At 43.6% G+C, this 21,015-nt stretch overlaps 1 protein-coding gene across 2 annotated transcripts in view; it reads left to right on the top strand.

The window, feature by feature from the left end:
- The window catches only part of LOC140075161 (uncharacterized), a 167,907-nt gene that overhangs the window by 41,140 nt on the left and 105,752 nt on the right, over positions 1 to 21,015 (top strand). For both annotated transcript variants that reach the window (XM_072120705.1, XM_072120707.1), the window contains exons 13-19: positions 755 to 899; positions 8,278 to 8,436; positions 8,902 to 9,020; positions 9,431 to 9,715; positions 10,535 to 10,690; positions 11,383 to 11,567; positions 12,331 to 12,513. In XM_072120705.1, coding sequence (XP_071976806.1) covers positions 755 to 899; positions 8,278 to 8,436; positions 8,902 to 9,020; positions 9,431 to 9,715; positions 10,535 to 10,690; positions 11,383 to 11,567; positions 12,331 to 12,513 — 1,232 coding nt within the window. The remainder of the gene's footprint in view (positions 1 to 754; positions 900 to 8,277; positions 8,437 to 8,901; positions 9,021 to 9,430; positions 9,716 to 10,534; positions 10,691 to 11,382; positions 11,568 to 12,330; positions 12,514 to 21,015) is intronic.

Here is a 21,015-nt window from a genome sequence, read left to right on the forward strand (position 1 = left end):
AAAATGTTTATGTTTCCTACCCGTGTCTTGTCTGGATATAGAATTAGATTACAAACTGCTGAGTGACTAAGCTTAAAACCTTTCTAGTGTTGGCTCCAATGGAGCCGATGTAAGCAAATTATATTTTGTAATCTTGTTGTTCTGCTGCTTCTTTTTTAATATAAAGTATATATGGTTATAGGCATGGTAATTGATACAACCTGTATTTTAATAGAGAAAAACAACCGAACAGAACTAAGTATTTCACTGGAATAAAGTTAGATGCCAGAATAAAGGCTAAGAAATGATACTATGAAATGTGCCAGCAGGAAATCTCCACATGCCTGCGTCCTCACATATCACCTTATGACCCTATAGAAATATATCATGGAAAGTTTCACAGGCAAATAACACTTTAAATAGCTTCCAAGTAAAACAATAGGAATAATAAGAAGGCGACTCTACCTCCTAGGGGAGAAGTGTACTCATAGCAATACTGTCATCATTCTCCTTATCATAATATTTTATTACATAGGCGACTATGTGGCATGAGCTTCATCCTGTATTTAACAAAGGAGAAGATTATTATGGCCGTCTTTACTCTCTCCAGTCATTTTGCTGCATACAGTATATAATCCTAATCATCTGTATTTTATAGGTAACGCTTTACATGAGGCACATTGATATCAATGAGCCATCGGATAATGACAGTCTTTGTAGATGCGTATTGCCTTGGCTTATTTGAGAGTGATATTGTCTTGTTTGTTTTTTTCAGAGAGACATATTGTTTGAGCTTTACCAGGGCATGGAGGACACAGAAGAAATAAGGATTGCGGCATACTATACTGCGATGAAGTGTCCAAGCCAGGAGCTGTTATATTTAGTGCGGCAAACACTACGACATGAAACATCAACGCAGGGTAGGCCATAAAGATGCTATTTCAATCTACGTATTTTTTTTAGACTACTCTATGAAATTATATTCTGAACTGGCTAGGACATGTTTATGTTATCCCTTGAAATTCTCCTTCAGCTATAACGACATTGACATTTTTCTAATTAGCTTGGAAATCTATGGCTTTCAGTATCTGAAAGAAAAAGCTACATTTTTAGGCCACTGCACTGTGAACTTAAGTGTACACATACAATTATTAAGATGTCTAAAGATGTAACAAAGAGTGTGTGGACCCACTGTACCATTAAACTGATTTGACATAGGATGATTCCCAGGTCATTTTCCATTGGTGCATTGCTGCAGGAGATAGTACAGGGGCATGTAATGGGGATAAGCCGAGGTTAGGGCAAGCACAGCTCTTCCATTGAGGCTACAAGCGTCCAAGGTCAAGGCTGGCAAAATAGGTTCAGCTTTTGGTAAAATGCTAGAGTTCGGGTAATGCGCAAGAAAACACCTTTGCAGGTTACTAGGTACATTATTGCTAGGGCAACTAGCAAGGTGCCTTACATAGACAGGGGTACTGGGAATTGGCTGGGAAATCAACACATTTGGCCCAATAAGCAGTGGTTAGGCAGGCCCCATGATGGACAGAGCACTATATCTATCACTATTGGCATATTTCAAATACATATATCGCAATGAAAGGCAGCAGATTATAAGTATAAGTTATAGGTCCTGATCACTGGAATTATAAAACTGGTTAAGTCGGGTAAGTAAAACTTCTATTATTTTAGCTAATGTTTCTCTCTTAGGAAATCGCCTTTATTTAAAGGTAACCTGTCATCAGCAATTGACCTAATAAACCACTTCCAATATAATGTCAAGCAGTGTAACACCTTCTAGTTATTGTTTCTTTCATTTCCCAGGGTGGTGGCATCATCCAGAAAATCAACTTTGAAGTGAGATGTAAATTGTTTGTTTAAAGTCAAGGAGGAGGAGAGTTAAACACTGAAGTCAAGGTGGGGAGCTCTGAATACCACCTCCTCAATGATTAAAGGAAACCTACCACCCTGGATCTACCTATTAAGGTAGATTCGGTGGCAGGTTCCTCTAATGTAGAGTCATATAGCCCGTTTTAGGGCCAATTCTTTTGTGGCCCATAACTTTGTAAAATTTTAATTTCCCCAATATTCAAATTTCTTAATGAGGCTACTGGGGCATGGAGTAGCCGGAGCTGAGGCTACACAGCGTGGCTACTCCGCGCCCCAGTAGCCTCTTGCATTTCACACTCGTCTACGAGGATGGGTTCTGCCCATGTGCAGAACGCAGGCCGCCAGGTTGCGCGGTCTCAGCTCTGAAGCCAGAGCTACTTCGCATGCGCAGAACTCAGCTCTTTAGACAAGCTCCTGGTAGCTGAAGATGTCAGGGTAGGCGGAACACAAGAGTCTGCTGGGGCATGGAGTAGCCGCGCCGTGTAGCCGACTCCACGCCCTAGTAGCCTCTTTAGGAAATGTAAATATTGGGGAAATTCAAATTTAAAAAAAATTATGGGCCACAAAAGAATTAGCCCTAAAAAGGGCTATACATCTCTTCATTAGAGGGAACTTGCCACTGGATTTGCCTTAATAGATAGATCCGTGTTTTTTTTTTTAAAAACATTCATCAGACTTCAGGAGATCTATTTAGGGATGTCATTTGATGCAGAACCATAGATTACAGTTAAGGGGGCTTTCTAAGGAAGAGAGAGCTTGACTGCAGCGTTAAAATCTCCGCCTCATTGACTTTAAACAATCAAGTTACATCTCACTTAAAAGTAGATTTTCTGGATGATGCCATCACACTGGGTCGAGAAAGAAAGATGATCTGGAAGGTGTTTAGCTGCTTGACAACATACTGGTAGTGGTTTATCAGCTTGATTTCTGCTGACAGGTTCCTTTTAAGTCAGCTTTATTTATCCTTTTGATTCCATTGTAAATAGATTTGTACATTTTATTTCCTTGGGCTTTTTCTTTCTTCTGCTTCTCACTCCCCTGTATCCTTCCCTACATTGGACATAGCAGTGATTTCAGCACCTCACTCCTGATGTAAGACATTGGTCATGCCAACCTAGCATGCCAGCCTAGCCATTAAAATTCTACAATTTTGCAACTGTAAGTGTGCCAGCTATTCATCATATGTGCACATTTAATGACCATGGTTGTTCAGGAGTTTTGAATTAAAATCCCTCCCCCAAAAACTCAAGGAAAGGGGGGGTCTCTACATGGAAAGAGTGATCCTTATTCTGTATTTTTACAGCTACAAAATTTAAACTTGGTCTCATTATACCTGCAGGTAAAGCTATTAGGAAAAGTTAGTGTAAGTGACAGCTGGCAATAAGGCCACACATGTAGTCTGCTCTCCTGTGTATTCCATGTAAATGTATTATAGTAATAGATATTGCTGGCATTGATGGAAAATGATGTTACATGGCATAGGAAAAGTGTAACGTTTGTTGTTACAGCACGTGTATAGGATTACTTGCCTGCATATTGTAATGCTTATGTTTTTACGTTGCAAAAATGCACACTTGTGGATACCAGGATAACAGTTTGTGTCGGTGTTCTCTGGTTTCCTCCTACACTCCATACTGGTAGGTTGTTTAGATTGTGAGCCCGATGGGGACCGGAACCAATTTGGCAAACTCTGTGCAGTGCTGTGTAATCTGTGTGCACTATATAAATAAAGGAATTATTATTATTATTATGATGCAAGGACTCCCACCTGCTGCACAGTGCTTCGACTGTGGTATCTGACCTATACACAGGTCCTTTCCATGGGCTCTGCACATTCCTGTGCAGGGGATCTTAGCATCACTTTCTTATTTGTCCTCCTTTCAGTCAGCCCTCCTCACATTCAGCTTTCTCTTCATATTTGCCCCCCTTCTCACAATCAGCCCTCCCTTCATATTTGCCTCCCTTCACCCCCCCTTCAGATCACCCCCCCCTTAAGATCACCATCCCCCCTTCTCCTCACATTCACTTTCCCTCCTTATTCTCTTAGCTCCCAGTCATGTTCCCCCATCACCACAGTCTGCAGCCTTGTCAACTTCTTCTATAAGTTGCTGCTTGTACAATACATCCCTGAAGATCATGTGATCATGACATCATGGCAGGTCCTTGCGGATGTAGTAATTTTCTATATACAAATACATTTGATATTTTCCCGGGTCGCAGGACCTGAATGATGGCATTCCAGGTCCTGCAGGGCCACGTGACGTGCTTACTGTACACATTGCAAATCACAGCAAAACCATGATGAAACTGACACGGGAGAAACCTGCACCCACATTTTATTTGTACCCAATAAAGGTTAAGTTCTAATCACTCACAACTTCCCCCCCCCCCTAATCACTTTCCTCACAAAATTCATATCTCTATGCTGTATAGAGGACTTCAGATGCACTGCTCACTACAGGAGAAATAGGCAGAGAGGAACAGCTTTACTACTTTCTGTTTACATAGCGAGGCCGGTAGTGACGTGTGTATACACTGCATTAGGCCTCATTCACACAGCTGCAAATAGGGACCTTGACCCCCATAGATTGCAATGGCTCCCGATCACGGCGCGGTAAGCTCACAGCCATTTTTCTGCCTATGTAGTGAGGAGGGGTCCGCCCGCGATCCGGTCCGGTTGAGCAGACAGCCGTGTGTATGAGGCCTGAAACTCATCCAATCACACACTATAATGAATCCACTGGTATCATAAAGTGTAGCTAAACACATACAACTATCATCTAAAGTGCTACACGTGAAAGCAGCAAGCAGTGTACGTAGAGTCATCATGTTGATTCACTGCTTTTAAATCCCCCAATTATGAATAGAGAGAAGCAATTTCTAGCTTAAGAGTATGGGCTAAAAATATGCATCTCACACATTTACTGCGACACTGATAATAAAGAACGGGAAAGTTATTGCCCACTTCATGCCAAGTCTTGAAAGCCCTAATATTAAAATATAGTTGCAATCTAGGTGTTCAGACAGAGGGCTTTTTTATGAATTTAAAGGATATGAGTGAAGAATTTGATAGGATATGATAATGTGTTCCTTACTTTAGTTTTTTTTTTTCAGTGGATAATGCCATTTTCTTCCAACACTGGAATATTAAACGGAATATTAAACCGAACCAGTCGGAAGGATAAGGGATTTTTTTTTTATCATTGACGTTGTTTTTCACATGTTTTTCTGTGGTTTAGTGATTTGCCATTGTTTTCAATGGGTATTTTCACATTGACTTGTATTTTCACTTATCTGTTGTCTGTGCGGATGCGGATCACAGAAGGCAATAGAAGTCTGTGGAGGAACATTTACTAAGGGTCCGCGGACCGCACAAACGTTGGATATTCCAACGGTTACCAATTTGCATCGCATTTAAAAGGGTTTTGTGGTGCACGCGATCAGATTTTGGCGCAATCACCAGCTTTTATGCGGCACAAATTGGGGGGGGGGGGGGGTATCAAACGATCCAACGGGTTTGGACTGAGCGCAGGATTTAACATTTAAATTGTGTCGCAAGACAATGCACTTACATGCACCAAGAAGAAGAAGGTGAACTCCGGCGGACCTGAGCGGGGAAGCGACACATGCAGGAAATCAGACGCACAATCTAAGTGAATCGTGCCGGAGTCCATGATGCTCGGACAACGCACAGCAGGGATCATGACAGGACCAGGTAAGTAAATGTGCCCCTATGGGTCAGCAAAAGAAACTGATGAAACATCCATTTTTCACTGAGGAGGATGGAAAACCAGGTGTGATGATTGCAAAGCAATATTAAACCTTTAGTTTTTTTTTTTTTTTTGCTGACGCTGAGACAAAACTGATGCATCACTGAGACAAAACATAGGAAAAACAGAGGCAGAGAACAGGGAAGTTAATGAATTTTATAGGATATGAGTGAAAAATTTGATAGAATATTATCATTTGTTCTTTTTTTCAGTGGATGACACCATTTTCTTCACAAAATGCAACATATGCGCAACGGAAACACACGCCAATGTGAAACTATCCTTATGCATGCAAACTATTACTAACCTGTCCGGAACAATGACACAATCACAATGATGTCCTATATTTCAGGAGTTTCAGCATTACATAGAAATGTCATAATGAGTCATGATGGTGGAGAGGAGTGACAGTAGGATGTCCCCTTCTGGCCTAATTGATGTCCCATTGTACAGGTACATCTTCACATCTCAGTGGCCAGGAAGAGTCAGGCTAGTGCGACTCCCAATCCCCATGACTCTTTAGGTCATTTGTATACAGCATTCAGATTTTTTTTTTGTAACATGCTTTGACTACCAGAATGTTAAAGGGAACCTGTGACCAGGGACCTCATTTTCACTAAAGACAGGTGACAGAAACCTATTGCAGCTGCATTTCATATATGCCTTTCTGTCTTCTCTAAGCAGTTGCATAACAATATAATTGTGTGTTATAATTTACCTGGCATCCTGACAGAATCCTCTGTGTGGTCTCAGGGGTTGGGCTTTGGTTTAGATGCATTTTAAAAACAACATGTGACTTGTCTGTGCTGCAGACTGCTCAGCTCTTGGTCCCCACCTTTGTGCTCCTGTACAGCTCCTCCCTCCTGCTCCCTCGCAGACCTCACGGCCTGGTGACCTGAGATCAGTGGGAGGAGTTGTACAGGAGCACAAAGGTGGGGGCTGAGATCTGAGCAGTCTGCAGCACAGACAAGTCACATGTTGTTTTTGAAATGCATCTAAACCAAAGCCCAACCCCTAGAACTACACAGACGACCCTGTCAAGATGCCAGGTAAGTTAAAACACACATGCTTAGAGAAAGCAGAAAGGCATATTTGCAATGCGGCTGTAATGGGCTTCTGTAACCTGTCTTTAGGTTACAGAATGTCCAAGGGGGAGATTTATCATACACTGGTGCAAGGTGCGGCACCTGAGAATGTAAGCTCTGCCCCCACCACATCTGATTTATCAGGAGGCTACTGCAAGGTCTGGCACAGAAGGTCTGCGCTATAGCCTGATCCTGAATAAGAGCAGGCTATAGCTAATGCAGGAACGTATAAGAGGGAGGAAATAGGTGCAATTATTGGTCATACTATTGTACTTATTTCAGGGCTTCAGTTTTCTGGTGTAGAGGATTTGACAAATCTTCCCCAGTCTGGGTTTGTCCTAAATCGTGTGTAATGATATTGTATGTTGAAGAGCCTGATTTGTTGTATTCTGTTCTACCCATGGAAAGAAAGGAAGAAAGAAGAGAAATAATGGGAAATCCTATGAAAATCATCTTGAACCTTACTAATTAAACCTGGAGACATTATTATTAGAACACCGAGGTTCCAATGACATTTGGGGCCCACCCTTTATCAATTTCTAGCACACAGTTCTTTAATTGTTTCCAATTTTGGTCTCACACCTTAAAAACCTTTGAAAGTTTTGGTTTCTTCTAGCAGCCCCAGTCTGTATTTCTGACGTGAAAAATAAAAAGTTTATTAAATGTTTTCCATGTCTTTATGTAGGCTCTACTAATCTAGTGATCAATTCCTAAAATGAATTGCCTTTCCTAGGAATAAAAGGACACAAACTTCTGAATTCTAAAGAGGAGCGTTGGCAGCCTGTCATGTCTCTCTTGGCCTCTACAAACAGGACAGGACGTTAAACGACTTCATTAGTGAATTGATTTATTCACACAAGACATACTTTCAAGATCGAAATGAAATGGCTTGAAAATTTATGTCCGTTAGAGAGTGTCCTATTAAGATTAGCATTTTCTGATTATTCTGAAAACAGCCTCTATTATTACAACTTAATTGAATTTTATTAAAGAAGTTACCGAGAGGACAGCGATGGAAGTCTAACAGCCTACCAGACAAGTAAAACCAGCATTGTGTAGGGGACTTCAAAAGTTTTCCAGAAACCCCTTTCCTGTTTCACCTTTCCTGTTTTCTGTCATTTTAGAGAAAATTATATTTGTATCTTTATACAAATTAACTTCTTTCTTAACTTTAACTTCACCGTGAGGGGTTGGTTGTGTTTGTTAAGTATGTATAAAGAGTGCTCATGGGAAGTAGCACAAAAATATAGAATCAGAAAAGAGTGGACTGGGGAAAAAAAAAGATGGCTAATGAGTCAAAAATAAAATGGATCATTGGAGATGATCGGATCGGGTGGTCGGGTTCAGGTTTGGTCGCTTTGGAGGCCCCTGGCCAAATAAACCCATGGCTAGGGGCATCAATTTACCAAAATATGTTTGGTTCAGGTAGGTGAAAACGAACACCACACCTGACCCGATGATAGTGGAAAACTGTGATCAACTCCTCACTTGAAATGTTATGTTTCACAGAGATTTCTTAAGTTTACAATCACTTTAACCAACATCTATTATTTCAGTGGGATCTTTCGTGTGGAGTCACCTGTCACAACTCCTAGAGTCTGATGACCCATTGAAACAAGTCCTTGCAGATATCCTCCCTGATGACATTCTAGCCAAGGATTTTGAGGGTGAATCATGGAAATACTCTACATATTCAGATGCTACAGTTCATTCAGGTACAAGACCATTTCCATCTTCATGTTACTAGCACATAAACTTTGAAATAAAAGTTTTTTACTAGGCTGGATTCATGAATGCAGTTTTTAGTCCAGTTTTCTGAGCCAAGAGCCAATAGTTTTATATGTTTTCCACGATCACATTGTAAACATTGTAGACCAACGCGTTTTAACCGTTAGGTTTTAGTCATGGCCTTAGGGATACATATTCGTGCACAAGGGAATCGTGGCAAAGTGGTGAGCTGAACACCCGAATATGAATTTATTAAACTGCACTAAAATTTTGATGTACAAAATGCGTCTAAAGTACAGTATACAATATAGAAGAGGCATGACTTTACAAAAAAGTTTCTAAAGATGTCCCAAACATATCTTTTCACTGATTTTAACTTGTGTTTCTCTTTGTGCTTTTGACATTTCTTTATGAAAACTTTTTGTTCTTAATATTTTGTACACTCTTTTCAGAATCTGTTGGTGCAAATATGGAGGCATCATTGATTTTTACACCGTCCTCCTTCATCCCACGCTCTGCAATGGCCAACCTTACTGTACACACATTGGGAAGGGCAGTGAATGTAATGGAGGTGAGTTATGTAACCTGTGTGTCTAATTTCCTGTTGCTTTTTATAGGTCAAATAAAGTAACCTTCTTGAGATTGTGATACCTTTTAATGGCTAACTGAAATATAAGATGTTACAAGCAAGCTTTAGGGACAACTTAGGTCCCTTCATCAGGCATGGTATACTAAAAGCAACAGGAATTTCTTCAACTGGCTAACACGGTCCAAAACTTTTTTTTTCCTTGTATGTCTATATCTCACTTGTGTTCTTCAAATTATAATCAACATTATTTACTAGATTTGCAATACATTATAACTGTTAGAAATTATTAAGCATTCATCGTTCTAGCCACATCTGTTACTATAAGTGTAATGTGTTCATAGTTAACACTGGCCACTGGTGGTGCCCATGACTCCCTACATTTTCTATTCTAGTTTGGAATCCGCTTAGAAAATGCAGAAGACTTTCTCAAGTCAATGTTGGGTCGTCACTCTTCAACATTAAATGAAATTCTCGTGGGGAAAGATGAGGAAGACAAGCAATTTACTTCTGAACCACCCACGGAGACTGTAACACCACCTACTGATAAGAAGCCAACATCTAAGAGGTACAACCCTGGGGAACTGCTTGAGAAAAAGTCTGATCAGCAAAAAGTCAAGAAATCCAAGCACAGCTGTCCAAGTGGAAAATACAACAAGCTAAATGAACTACAGCAGAAGGTAATAAAGTATCACATCCTAATCCAAGGCAAATAGACCTTTCACCTCTGTCTGTATAGAAGGGCAGATGCCACAAGCCTACCATTGTGCATCACATGTTGTGGTCCCGGGGGTTATCACTTAAGCTAGATGCAGCTGCAAATTGACAAATTTTACAATTAAAATGTTTCAAATATAAATATTGTGACTGCATAGAAATACAAGTTCAAAGAAATTTAGATTTTATTCCAATTTTTAATCTATGGGCAAAGGAGTCATTCAGATTTGCTTTAGATCAAGAGGGAATCATAAATTGGTTTATGCCTCAGACTTTTTTACTCTTTTACTGTATCAATAGGGTAAAGTTATTTTTAAATACAGTATCCATACCTCTTCCTCTAATCCTTTCGTAGAACTTGATGGACATATGTCTTTTATATAGACATACTAATATGTATCTAAGGTGCATTTTGTTCTCCTACTACACAGGCAGTCCATTATTTGAAATGCGATCTGTGTAATTCTTCCTTTATCCTTTGGGGGCACTGTAGGGAAATTCCCAGCTTCCTTTAAATGGTACAGCTGGTGTCTGGAGGATTTAGTAGTGGGGATCACTTTTTATCTAGAGACAATTCTAACCCAACTTTATGTACTTCAGAGTTTGCTGCCAAGAGGACACTATTCTCCTCTACTTCATATATGACCATGTGACTATACTAAAGACAGATTATTTTGCACCAGAGTTCAGTAGCTTCAAGTGGTATCTGTGCACATGCAGTAGTTTGATTGGGAAGATAGCAAAATTCTATTAATTGCATATTCTATGTTTTCTTTTGGCAGTTTACAAAAGGAATGACAGACAGGAAAGAGCTAAGATGTGGACTAAGCCTGAAGATCTTTGGGAATGAGCTCATCTTCCTGGATTGTGAGGGAGTAAGAGACACAGTGAAACAATACTCCTTGAGCCTGGCTGGACTTGCAGTAAAACTCCTTAAGGTATAATCATTAGTGTTGGTTTTTTTGTTGTCAGAAGTTCTCAAGCAGCACAAGATAATATGTCTTTAGGGATTGGGGGATTTTCTAGATTTATTTACTTTCTTATGTGTGTATCACATGACTTTTAAAACAATGGTAATCATTTTTTGTATTATTTAGAGGTCATTTAATATGATGAACAATAAACTTGAATAATTGGGTCTATGGCACCAATACTATTGATACTAAGAACTTTATATATCATACATGTTTTAAAGTGGGGAGGGGGAACATTATAAGTCCTGATTTAGAATTAGGATAAATATATATAAGTATTGTAGTAAGATACATTTTTGAGTGTTTTAGGTGGATGATAATAGTAAAGGGTTGCAAAGTCTTGTACTAAACTGTTTTGTGAAAAACATTTACACCAGACAACTAGGATATTGTCCATGATATATTCCACATTTTTGGAATAGAATTTTTATTTACTTCTGTAGTTTGCTTTTAATCTGGCTTCTGCACCCAGAGGTGCAGTGCACTCGCCATGAGGCGAGTTGAGCCAGTTGCCTCAGGCAGCACCCTGGGTTTAGGTTCTACCCTGTCTGTGCCCCTCCAACATTGTAGGTGCTTGTAAATGTAATTTTTCTTGCACAAATACATTATACTTCCATTTGCATGACCATATCCTAAGGTGCCAGTATGTGTTGCAGGGCCAAGAAGTTCAATACAACAGAAGGCTTACCCTGGCAGCAGATGGTGTTATATTTCCAGCAATTTCAGGATTTCCAATTCAGCTAGCCATCAATTCTTCGGTTTCGACTAACATCAAGATCCGAGGGAACATGGACTTTAAGCAACAAAATAATTTTTTTGTAAATGGATATGTTAAACCAAGGTAAGAGAATGATGCGGAGTGCCAGAGGCTTGACTCTTAAGAGTGCAGAAACTTTCTGCTCCTTATTAGGGGAGACCATTACTATGTTCTTCAATAGGGAGGTAAGCTCCTGGGGGGGACATCTTATACTGTACCATATAGCTTGTGTATAGATAATGTTTGTGTGTTGTCACTTGAAGACCAAGGGTAGAGCCAGACCTGCATTTTTTCTTCCTGCCTTCCCAGTGGTGTGACTTGAAGCTGATGGGCCCCAGTGCAAAGTGTGTGTGTATATAGTACTAGTCTTCTCATATGGGAAATTGACACCTTATGGGCCCCCTAAACCTCATGGACCCGGTTGCGACCGAACCCTCTACACCCCCTCAAGTTATACCCCTGTGCCTTCCGTTGTGTCATAATATACACTTATCCACATGATATAGAATAAGAGTTTGGTTTCTGGAGATCTTAGCAAGTTGGACCCCCAGTGATCTGGTGAGTGGGGAACCAAAGGTACCCTGAAGTTGCTCATACCTAATAATTCATGGGTGCAAGAGCTTGATCAGCACTTCATTCACTTCTATGGGTTTTATGAGTTGGGCTATAGGGTTATGCCTATTGTTGCTCCATTTATTAAGGGTTACACTTCAGAGGATTTTTGCCCTTCATTCATGCAGTTGGGGTCCCAGTGATCAAAATCAGACATTGATTGACAATTATTGTGATTATGATAGTTCTACCTTTACAAGCATATGATAAGCAAATCTTTTTTTTCTTTCTGCAGTGCTTCACTCCAGCTCTCTTCCCAAATGGGAATTACTGGAACAGTGGGGAATATTGGCTTAAAATGGGTAACTGGTGTAAAAACCGTGACCAGCCTGGATGGGGGCATTCATATGAAGCGTGGACAGGATCTCAAGATTTTCCTTAACACACATGAAGAATCAATGGAAATACTGGATTATAGGTGAGAATTCTGGGATTCTGTTGCATTAGAAATAATTAACGCTACCCACGTTTCAGCACTGGGTGAATATTGGGATACTTGAGGATAGGGATTTATTTAGGTAATGGCAGTTCTCACATGCGTAAAGGGGTGAAAAATATTCAGAATGCAGTTAATGTTTAAGATTGGGTTAAGAGAAAATTCTAATTGTGCGAGATGTAACAGAGTAGGTGCCGACATCCTCCATGTTCTCTGGGACTGCCCAAGGATTGCGAGATACTGGCGTGAGATCTTCGAAATAATCGAGGCTCAGGTCCAGTGCACGCTACCGTGAGCAGTCACCCTCGGGCTCTTAGGACTTTCTGTTTAATATAGGCTTGAAGCTTTTGTTTTTGGCAAGATTGGTATTAATTAAAAATTGGAAAGATGCAATAGATCCTGTGGTGAAGGAATGGCAAATTATGGCAGATGGTATCAAGTCATCATAAGTGTGCCTACGAGAAACGTTATAGAAGGGGTAGGAGACTTAACGATATCTGGGAGCAATGGGTATAGTGTGGAAGGGAAGGGAGATTTTGTTTTTTTTAGTTTTTTTTTTTCCTTTACATCTCCAACCGGGGAGGGAGGACAGTGGGGTGAAAGTTTTCTTTGTATTTATAGAGCCAAAATGATGTCTTGGTATTTCATCTGTTATGTACTGATGTGGTGCGCTATTATGCTGGGATTGGTGTATTTTGTGAAGCTTTGTGCCACTTTTTTTTACGTACTGTATTGTACTTTTTTTGGTCAAAAATAAAAGAAAAAAAAAGAAATAATTCTTCTCTATTTTTAGAAAATATGAAAAATGTTTAGATTTTTTTTTGGAGTGAAATGTTGTGGTTAACATTAGAATTCATCAGCCCAAACACTTCTATGATTAAGTGGGTGACGATACTTTTATTAGAATACAAAGGAATCATCTACTGCAAAATCTGACAATTTGTAAAGGGTCTTTCACAGTTTCAAAACTGGAAATTGGAAGTTTAGATTGTTGACTACACATGACCAAATACGCAAATTATGCTGCTCTATGTTTAGGTCTACAGTAACACTGAAACGAGGAGTTGGTTCACATTTGGGTTTGATTATGTGAGTTTGGCTCCACACAATATTACTTGGCAATAACTACAACAGTGACATCTGCAGGCTGTTTGTATGCATTACAGCTTTGTTTGTCATGTGTCTCTAGTAGAGATGAGCGAACACTAAAATGCTCGGGTACTCGTTATTCGAGACGAACTTTTCCCGATGCTCGAGTGCTCGTCTCGAATAACGAACCCCATTGAAGTCAATGGGAGACTCGAGCATTTTTCAAGGGGACCAAGGCTCTGCACAGGGAAGCTTGGCCAAACACCTGGGAACCTCAGAAAAGGATGGAAACACCACGGAAATGGACAGGAAACAGCAGGGGCAGCATGCATGGATGCCTCTGAGGCTGCTTAAACGCACCATTATGCCAAAATTATGGGCAACAGCATGGCCATGACAGAGTGACAGAATGAAGCTAGATAGTATCTAAAACATGCAATAATTGACCCTGACACTATAGGGGACGGCATGCAGAGGCAGCGGCAGCAGGCTAGAGAGTGTCATGGCGACATACCCTAAATGGACTCAGGCTTCAAACCAATGGGTGGCAGAGAGGAACCAAAGGAGGTGAGCAAGAAGTGCTCAAATAATATCGGTACATGATAAAAGTTTGCCAGTATATTTTGTGGATTACACAGCAGGGTGGCGACAAAGTTAACATGGAAGCCATGAAAACAACCCAAAATTCTGCCTGACACAGCTCGTTTGATAAGGGGACCATGTATGGAGGCAGTGAACTAGTAGTAGATTAAAGGTGCTGCAGTTAAAACTATGTTAGTTGGATCTTGGCATGGAGCTGGCGCTCCGCTGCCAGACGAGCTTTCGCCAATCCAAGCCCCTGTCTCTAGGCTACTCCCCAAACAGCACTTTTGTATAAGATCAAGTGTAGTAGCGTTCTTATAAGTTTAGGATATGCCGGGTGAGGGGAATGTAAACAGATGCGCAAGAAGCGCATGATGCGCATGGAGCTGGCGCTCCGCTGCCAGGCGAGCTTTCGCAAATCCAAGCCCCTGTCTCTAGGCTACTCCCCAAACAGCACTTTTGTATAAGATCAAGTGTAGTAGCGTTCTTATAAGTTTAGGATATGGCGGGTGAGGGGAATGTAAACAGATGCGCAAGAAGCGCTGAAATAATATCCCTAAATGGTAAAAGTTTGCAAGTATATTTTGTGGATTACACAGCAGGGTGGCGACAAAGTTAACAACTTTGATGTGGAATGCCCTGTAATAGCTCTTGGGCGGTGTGCCTTTTATCGCCTAGGCTCAGCAGTTTCAGCACCGCCTGCTGTCGCTTAGCGACGGCACTGCTGCTGTGCCTAGAGCTACCGACTGATGGCGCCATGCCCACGGATGGTAATTCGGAGGAGGAGGAGGTGGAGGAGGGGTGGGAGGAGGTATAGTAGGCCTTTGAGACCTGGACCGAGGTAGGCCCCGCAATTCTCTGCGTCGGCAGTATATGACCAGCCCCAGGGTCAGACTCGGTCCCAGCCTGCACCAAGTTAAGTGTAGTAGCGTTCTTATAAGTTTGGGATATGGCGGGTTAGGGGAATGTAAACAGATGCGCAAGAAGCGCATGATGCGCATGGAGCTGGCGTTCCGCTGCCAGGCGAGCTTTCGCCAATCCAAGCCCCTGTCTCTAGGCTACTCCCCAAACAGCACTTCTAAGAACCTTTTGTATAAGATCAAGTGTAGTAGCGTTCTTATAAGTTTAGGATATGCCGGGTGAGGGGAATGTAAACAGATGCGCAAGAAGCGCTGAAATAATATCCCTAAATGGTAAAAGTTTGCCAGTATATTTTGTGGATAACACAGCAGGGTGGCGACAAAGTTAACAACTTTGATGTGGAATCCATGAAAACAACCCAAATTTCTGCCTGACACACCTCGTTTGATAAAGGGACGATGTATGGAGGCAGCTATATGGACGACTTTTGGAGGTAGCAATGGAGACAACGTGTGGAGGCTGCTATGGAGACAATTTAATTTGGATAGTGCCTGTATGTGGCAGTCCCAAACATTTTTCAAACCAGAGGAGCAGGTAGGTGGCCCTCCAGTAAAATGGAATAGATTGAGTGCCTGTATGTGGCAGTCCCAAAAATTCTTCAAACCAGAGGAGCAGGTAGGTGGCCCTCCAGTAAAATGGAATAGATTGAGTGCCTGTATGTGGCAGTCCCAAAAATTGTTCAAACCAGAGGAGCAGGTAGGTGGCCCTCCAGTAAAATGGAATAGATTGAGTGCCTGTATGTGGCAGTCCCAAAAATTCTTCAAACCAGAGGAGCAGGTAGGTGGCCCTCCAGTAAAATGGAATAGATTGAGTGCCTGTATGTGGCAGTCCCAAAAATTCTTCAAACCAGAGGAGCAGGTAGGTGGCCCTCCAGTAAAATGGAATAGATTGAGTGCCTGTATGTGGCAGTCCCAAAAATTGTTCAAACCAGAGGACCGGGTAGGTGGCCCTCCAGAAAAATGGAATAGATTGAGTGCCTGTATGTGGCACTCACAAAAATTGTTTCAAACAGAGGACCGGGTAGGTGGCCCTCCAGAAAAATTAAATGCATGAAGTATAGCAAGAGCCAGTGGGCCCTGTCAAAAAATAGCCATTTTCCTCTGCTTTACTGTACAAAGAGGAGGAGAAGGAGGAAAATGAGGAGGAGGAGGAGGAGTGGATCAATTATTCAGGTTGAGCTTCCTTCACCTGGTGGAGATTGGAAATTCTGAGAAATCCAGCCTTTATTCATTTTAATAAGCGTCAGCCTGTCAGCGCTGTCAGTCGACAGGCGTGTACGCTTATCGGTGATGATGCCACCAGCTGCACTGAAAACCCGCTCGGACAAGACGCTAGCGGCAGGGCAGGCAAGAACCTCCAAGGCGTACAGCGCCAGTTCGTGCCACATGTCCAGCTTTGAAACCCAGTAGTTGTAGGGAGCTGTGTGATCATTTAGGACGATGGTATGGTCAGCTACGTACTCCCTCACCATCTTTCTGTAAAGATCAGCCCTACTCTGCCGAGACTGGGGACAGGTGACAGTGTCTTGCTGGGGTGACATAAAGCTGGCAAAAGCCTTGTAAAGCGTACCCTTGCCAGTGCTGGACAAGCTGCCTGCTCGCCTACTCTCCCTCGCTACTTGTCCCGCAGAACTACGCACTCTGCCGCTAGCGCTGTCAGAAGGGAAATACTGTTTCAGCTTGTGCACCAGGGCCTGCTGGTATTCATGCATTCTCACACTCCTTTCCTCTCCAGGGATGAGAGTGGGAAGATTTTGCTTGTACCGTGGGTCCAGGAGAGTGAACACCCAGTAATCGGTGCTGGAATAAATTCTTTGAACGCGAGGGTCACGGGATAGGCAGCCTAGCATGAAATCTGCCATATGCGCCAGAGTACCAACGCGTAAGAATTCACTCCCCTCACTGGCCTGACTGTCCATTTCCTCCTCCTCCAACTCCTCCAACTCCTCTTCTTCTGCCCATACACGCTGAACAGTAAAGGACTCAACAATGGTCCCCTCTTGTGTCTCACCAACATTCTCCTCCTCTTCCTCCTCATCCTCCTCCACCTCCACCTCCTCCGATATGCGCTGAGAAACAGACCTGAGGGTGCTTTGGCTATCAACAAGGGAATATTCTTCCCCTGTCTCTTGTGACGAGCGCAAAGCTTCCGACTTCATGCTGACCAGAGAGTTTTTCAACAGGCCAAGCAGCGGGATGGTGAGGCTGATGATGGCGGCATCGCCACTGACCATCTGTGTTGACTCCTCAAAGTTACTCAGCACCTGACAGATATCAGACATCCACGTCCACTCCTCATTGTAGACTTGAGGAAGCTGACTGACCTGACTACCAGTTCTGGTGGAAGTTGACATCTGGCAGTCTACAATCGCTCTGCGCTGCTGGTAAACTCTGGATAACATGGTCAGTGTTGAATTCCACCTCGTGGGCACGTCGCACAACAGTCGGTGAGCGGGCAGTTGGAGGCGGCGCTGCGCTGCCCTGAGAGTGGCAGCATCTGGGCTGGACTTCCTGAAATGCGCACAGATGCGGCGCACCTTCGTGAGCAAATCAGACAGATTGGGGTATGTCTTGAGGAAACGCTGCACTATCAGATTTAACACATGGGCCAGGCATGGCACATGTGTCAGTCTGCCGAGTTGCAGAGCCGCCACCAGGTTACGGCCGTTGTCACACACAACCATTCCCGGCTTGAGGTTCAGCGGTGCCAGCCACAGATCAGTCTGCGCCGTGATGCCCTGTAATAGCTCTTGGGCGGTGTGCCTTTTGTCGCCTAGGCTCAGCAGTTTGAGCACCGCCTGCTGTCGCTTAGCGACGGCACTGCTGCTGTGCCTAGAGCTACCGACTGATGGCGCCGTGCCCACGGATGGTAGTTCGGAGGAGGAGGTGGAGGAGGGGTGGGAGGAGGAGGAGGCATAGTAGGCCTGAAACACCTGGACCGAGGTAGGCCCCGCAATCCTCGGCGTCGGCAGTATATGAGCAGCCCCAGGGTCAGTCTCGGTCCCAGCCTCCACCAAGTTAACCCAATGTGCCGTCAGCGATATATAGTGGCCCTGCCCGGCAGCACTCGTCCACGTGTCCGTGGTCAGGTGGACCTTGTCAGAAACGGCGTTGGTCAGGGCACGGATGATGTTGTCTGACACGTGCTGGTGCAGGGCTGGGACGGCACATCGGGAAAAGTAGTGGCGGCTGGGGACCGAATACCGAGGGGCGGCCGCCGCCATGAGGTTGCGAAAGGCCTCGGTCTCTACTAGCCTATAGGGCAGCATCTCCAGGCTAAGCAATCTGGAGATGTGCACATTAAGGGCTTGGGCGTGCGGGTGGGTTGCACTATATTTGCGTTTCCGCTCCAGCGTCTGGGGTATAGAGAGCTGAACGCTGGTGGATGCTGTGGAGGATCGTGGAGGCGACGATGGGGTTTTTGGGCCAGGGTCCTGGGCAGGGGGCTGACTAGCAGCTGACACAGGGGAAGGAGCAGTGGTGTGCACGGCCGGAGGTGAACGGGCTTGTTGCCACTGAGTGGGGTGCTTAGCATTCATATGCCTGCGCATACTGGTGGTAGTTAAGCTAGTAGTGGTGGAACCCCTGCTGAGCCTGGTTTGGCAAATGTTGCACACCACAGTCCGTCGGTCATCCGGTGTTTCCTTAAAGAACCTCCACACTTCTGAAGATCTAGCCCTCGCCGCAAGAGCCCTCACCACGGGAGCTTCACTAGTTGACAGTGGCGCTGATGCACCAGCTCTGGCCCTGCCTCTCCGTCTGGCCCCACCACTGCCTCTTCCAACCTGTTCAGGTCGAGGACTCTCCTCCGTCTCAGAAGCACTGTGTTCACCCGGCCTCTCAACCCAGCTTGGGTCTGTCACCTCATCATCCTCCGATCCCTCAGTCTGCTCCCCCCTCGGACTTCCTGCCCTGACAACAACTTCCCCACTGTCTGACAACCGTGTCTCCTCATCGTCGGACACCTCTTTACACACTTCCACTACGTCAAGAAGGTCATCATCACCCACAGACTGTGACTGGTGGAAAACCTGGGCATCGGAAAATTGCTCAGCAGCAACCGGACAAGTGGTTTGTGACTGTGGGAAGGGTCCAGAAAACAGTTCCTCAGAGTATGCCGGTTCAAATGGCAAATTTTCCTGGGAGGGGGCAGACTGGGGGGGAGGAGGCTGAGGTGCAGGAGCTGGAGGAGTGGGGATTTCGGTGACATGGGTGGACTGCGTGGAAGACTGACTGGTGGTGGACAAATTGCTCGAAGCATTGTCAGCAATCCACGACATCACCTGTTCGCACTGTTCTGGCCTCAACAGTGCTCTACCACGAGTCCCAGTAACTTCAGACATGAACCTAGGGAGTGTAGCTCTGCGGCGTTCCCCTGCTCCCTCATCAGCAGGTGGTGTCTCACCCCGCCCAGGACCACGGCCTCTGACCCCTGCAGTAGTTGGACGCCCACGTCCCCGCCCTCGTCCTCTACCCCTAGCCCTGGGGTTAAACATTTTTAAAATGAGAGTTATAACTTTTTTTTTTTTTTTACTTTTTTTTGTTTTTTTTTGTGTTTTTTTGTGTTTTTTGTTTTTTTTTGTGTTTTTTGTTTTTTTTTGAGTTTTTAGAACCAAACAATCCTATCCTATTGCTATGGCTATTTTCTAGCCAAGTATCAAAGGAAGCACACTACTATGCCAGATGAGATGACACTGAGTTAGTGCCTAATAGAAATCCAACCCCTACTGAATTTTCCCACTTCAGCCTTTGCTATGGATATGTGCGCCACTAAGCGCAGAACACAGCGGTCGCAAGTCTCACTACAAATTGCTCAGAATTGGCAAGTACATGCACTGCAGAAACTACAGCCACCAGCAGATCAACCAGAAATCAAATATATAGAACGCTACTGTAGGCTTCAAGAAGCTATTTGTATTCTCCTATGGCTATTTTCTAGCCAAGTATCAAAGGAAGCACACTACTATGCCAGATGAGATGACACTGAGTTAGTGCCTAATAGAAATCCAACCCCTACTGAATTTTCCCACTTCAGCCTTTGCTATGGATATGTGCGCCACTAAGCGCAGAACACAGCGGTCGCAAGTCTCACTACAAATTGCTCAGAATTGGCAAGTACATGCACTGCAGAAACTAAAGCCACCAGCAGATCAACCAGAAATCAAATATATAGAACGCTACTGTAGGCTTCAAGAAGCTGTTTGTATTCTCCTATGGCTATTTTCTAGCCAAGTATCAAAGGAAGCACACTACTATGCCAGATGAGATGACACTGAGTTAGTGCCTAATAGAAATCCAACCCCTACTGAATTTTCCCACTTCAGCCTTTGCTATGGATATGTGCGCCACTAAGCGCAGAACACAGCGGTCGCAAGTCTCACTACAAATTGCTCAGAATTGGCAAGTACATGCACTGCAGAAACTAAAGCCACCAGCAGATCAACCAGAAATCAAATATATAGAACGCTACTGTAGGCTTCAAGAAGCTGTTTGTATTCTCCTATGGCTATTTTCTAGCCAAGTATCAAAGGAAGCACACTACTATGCCAGATGAGATGACACTGAGTTATTGCCTAATAGAAATCCAACCCCTACTGAATTTTGCCACTTCAGCCTTTGCTATGGATATGTGCGCCACTAAGCGCAGAACACAGCGGTCGCAAGTCTCACTACAAATTGCTCAGAATTGGCAAGTACATGCACTGCAGAAACTAAAGCCACCAGCAGATCAACCAGAAATCAAATATATAGAACGCTACTGTAGGCTTCAAGAAGCTGTTTGTATTCTCCTATGGCTATTTTCTAGCCAAGTATCAAAGGAAGCACACTACTATGCCAGATGAGATGACACTGAGTTAGTGCCTAATAGAAATCCAACCCCTACTGAATTTTC

The sequence above is a fragment of the Engystomops pustulosus genome, chromosome 8, assembly GCF_040894005.1.
Source record: "Engystomops pustulosus chromosome 8, aEngPut4.maternal, whole genome shotgun sequence".
Classification (NCBI taxonomy): domain Eukaryota; kingdom Metazoa; phylum Chordata; class Amphibia; order Anura; family Leptodactylidae; genus Engystomops; species Engystomops pustulosus.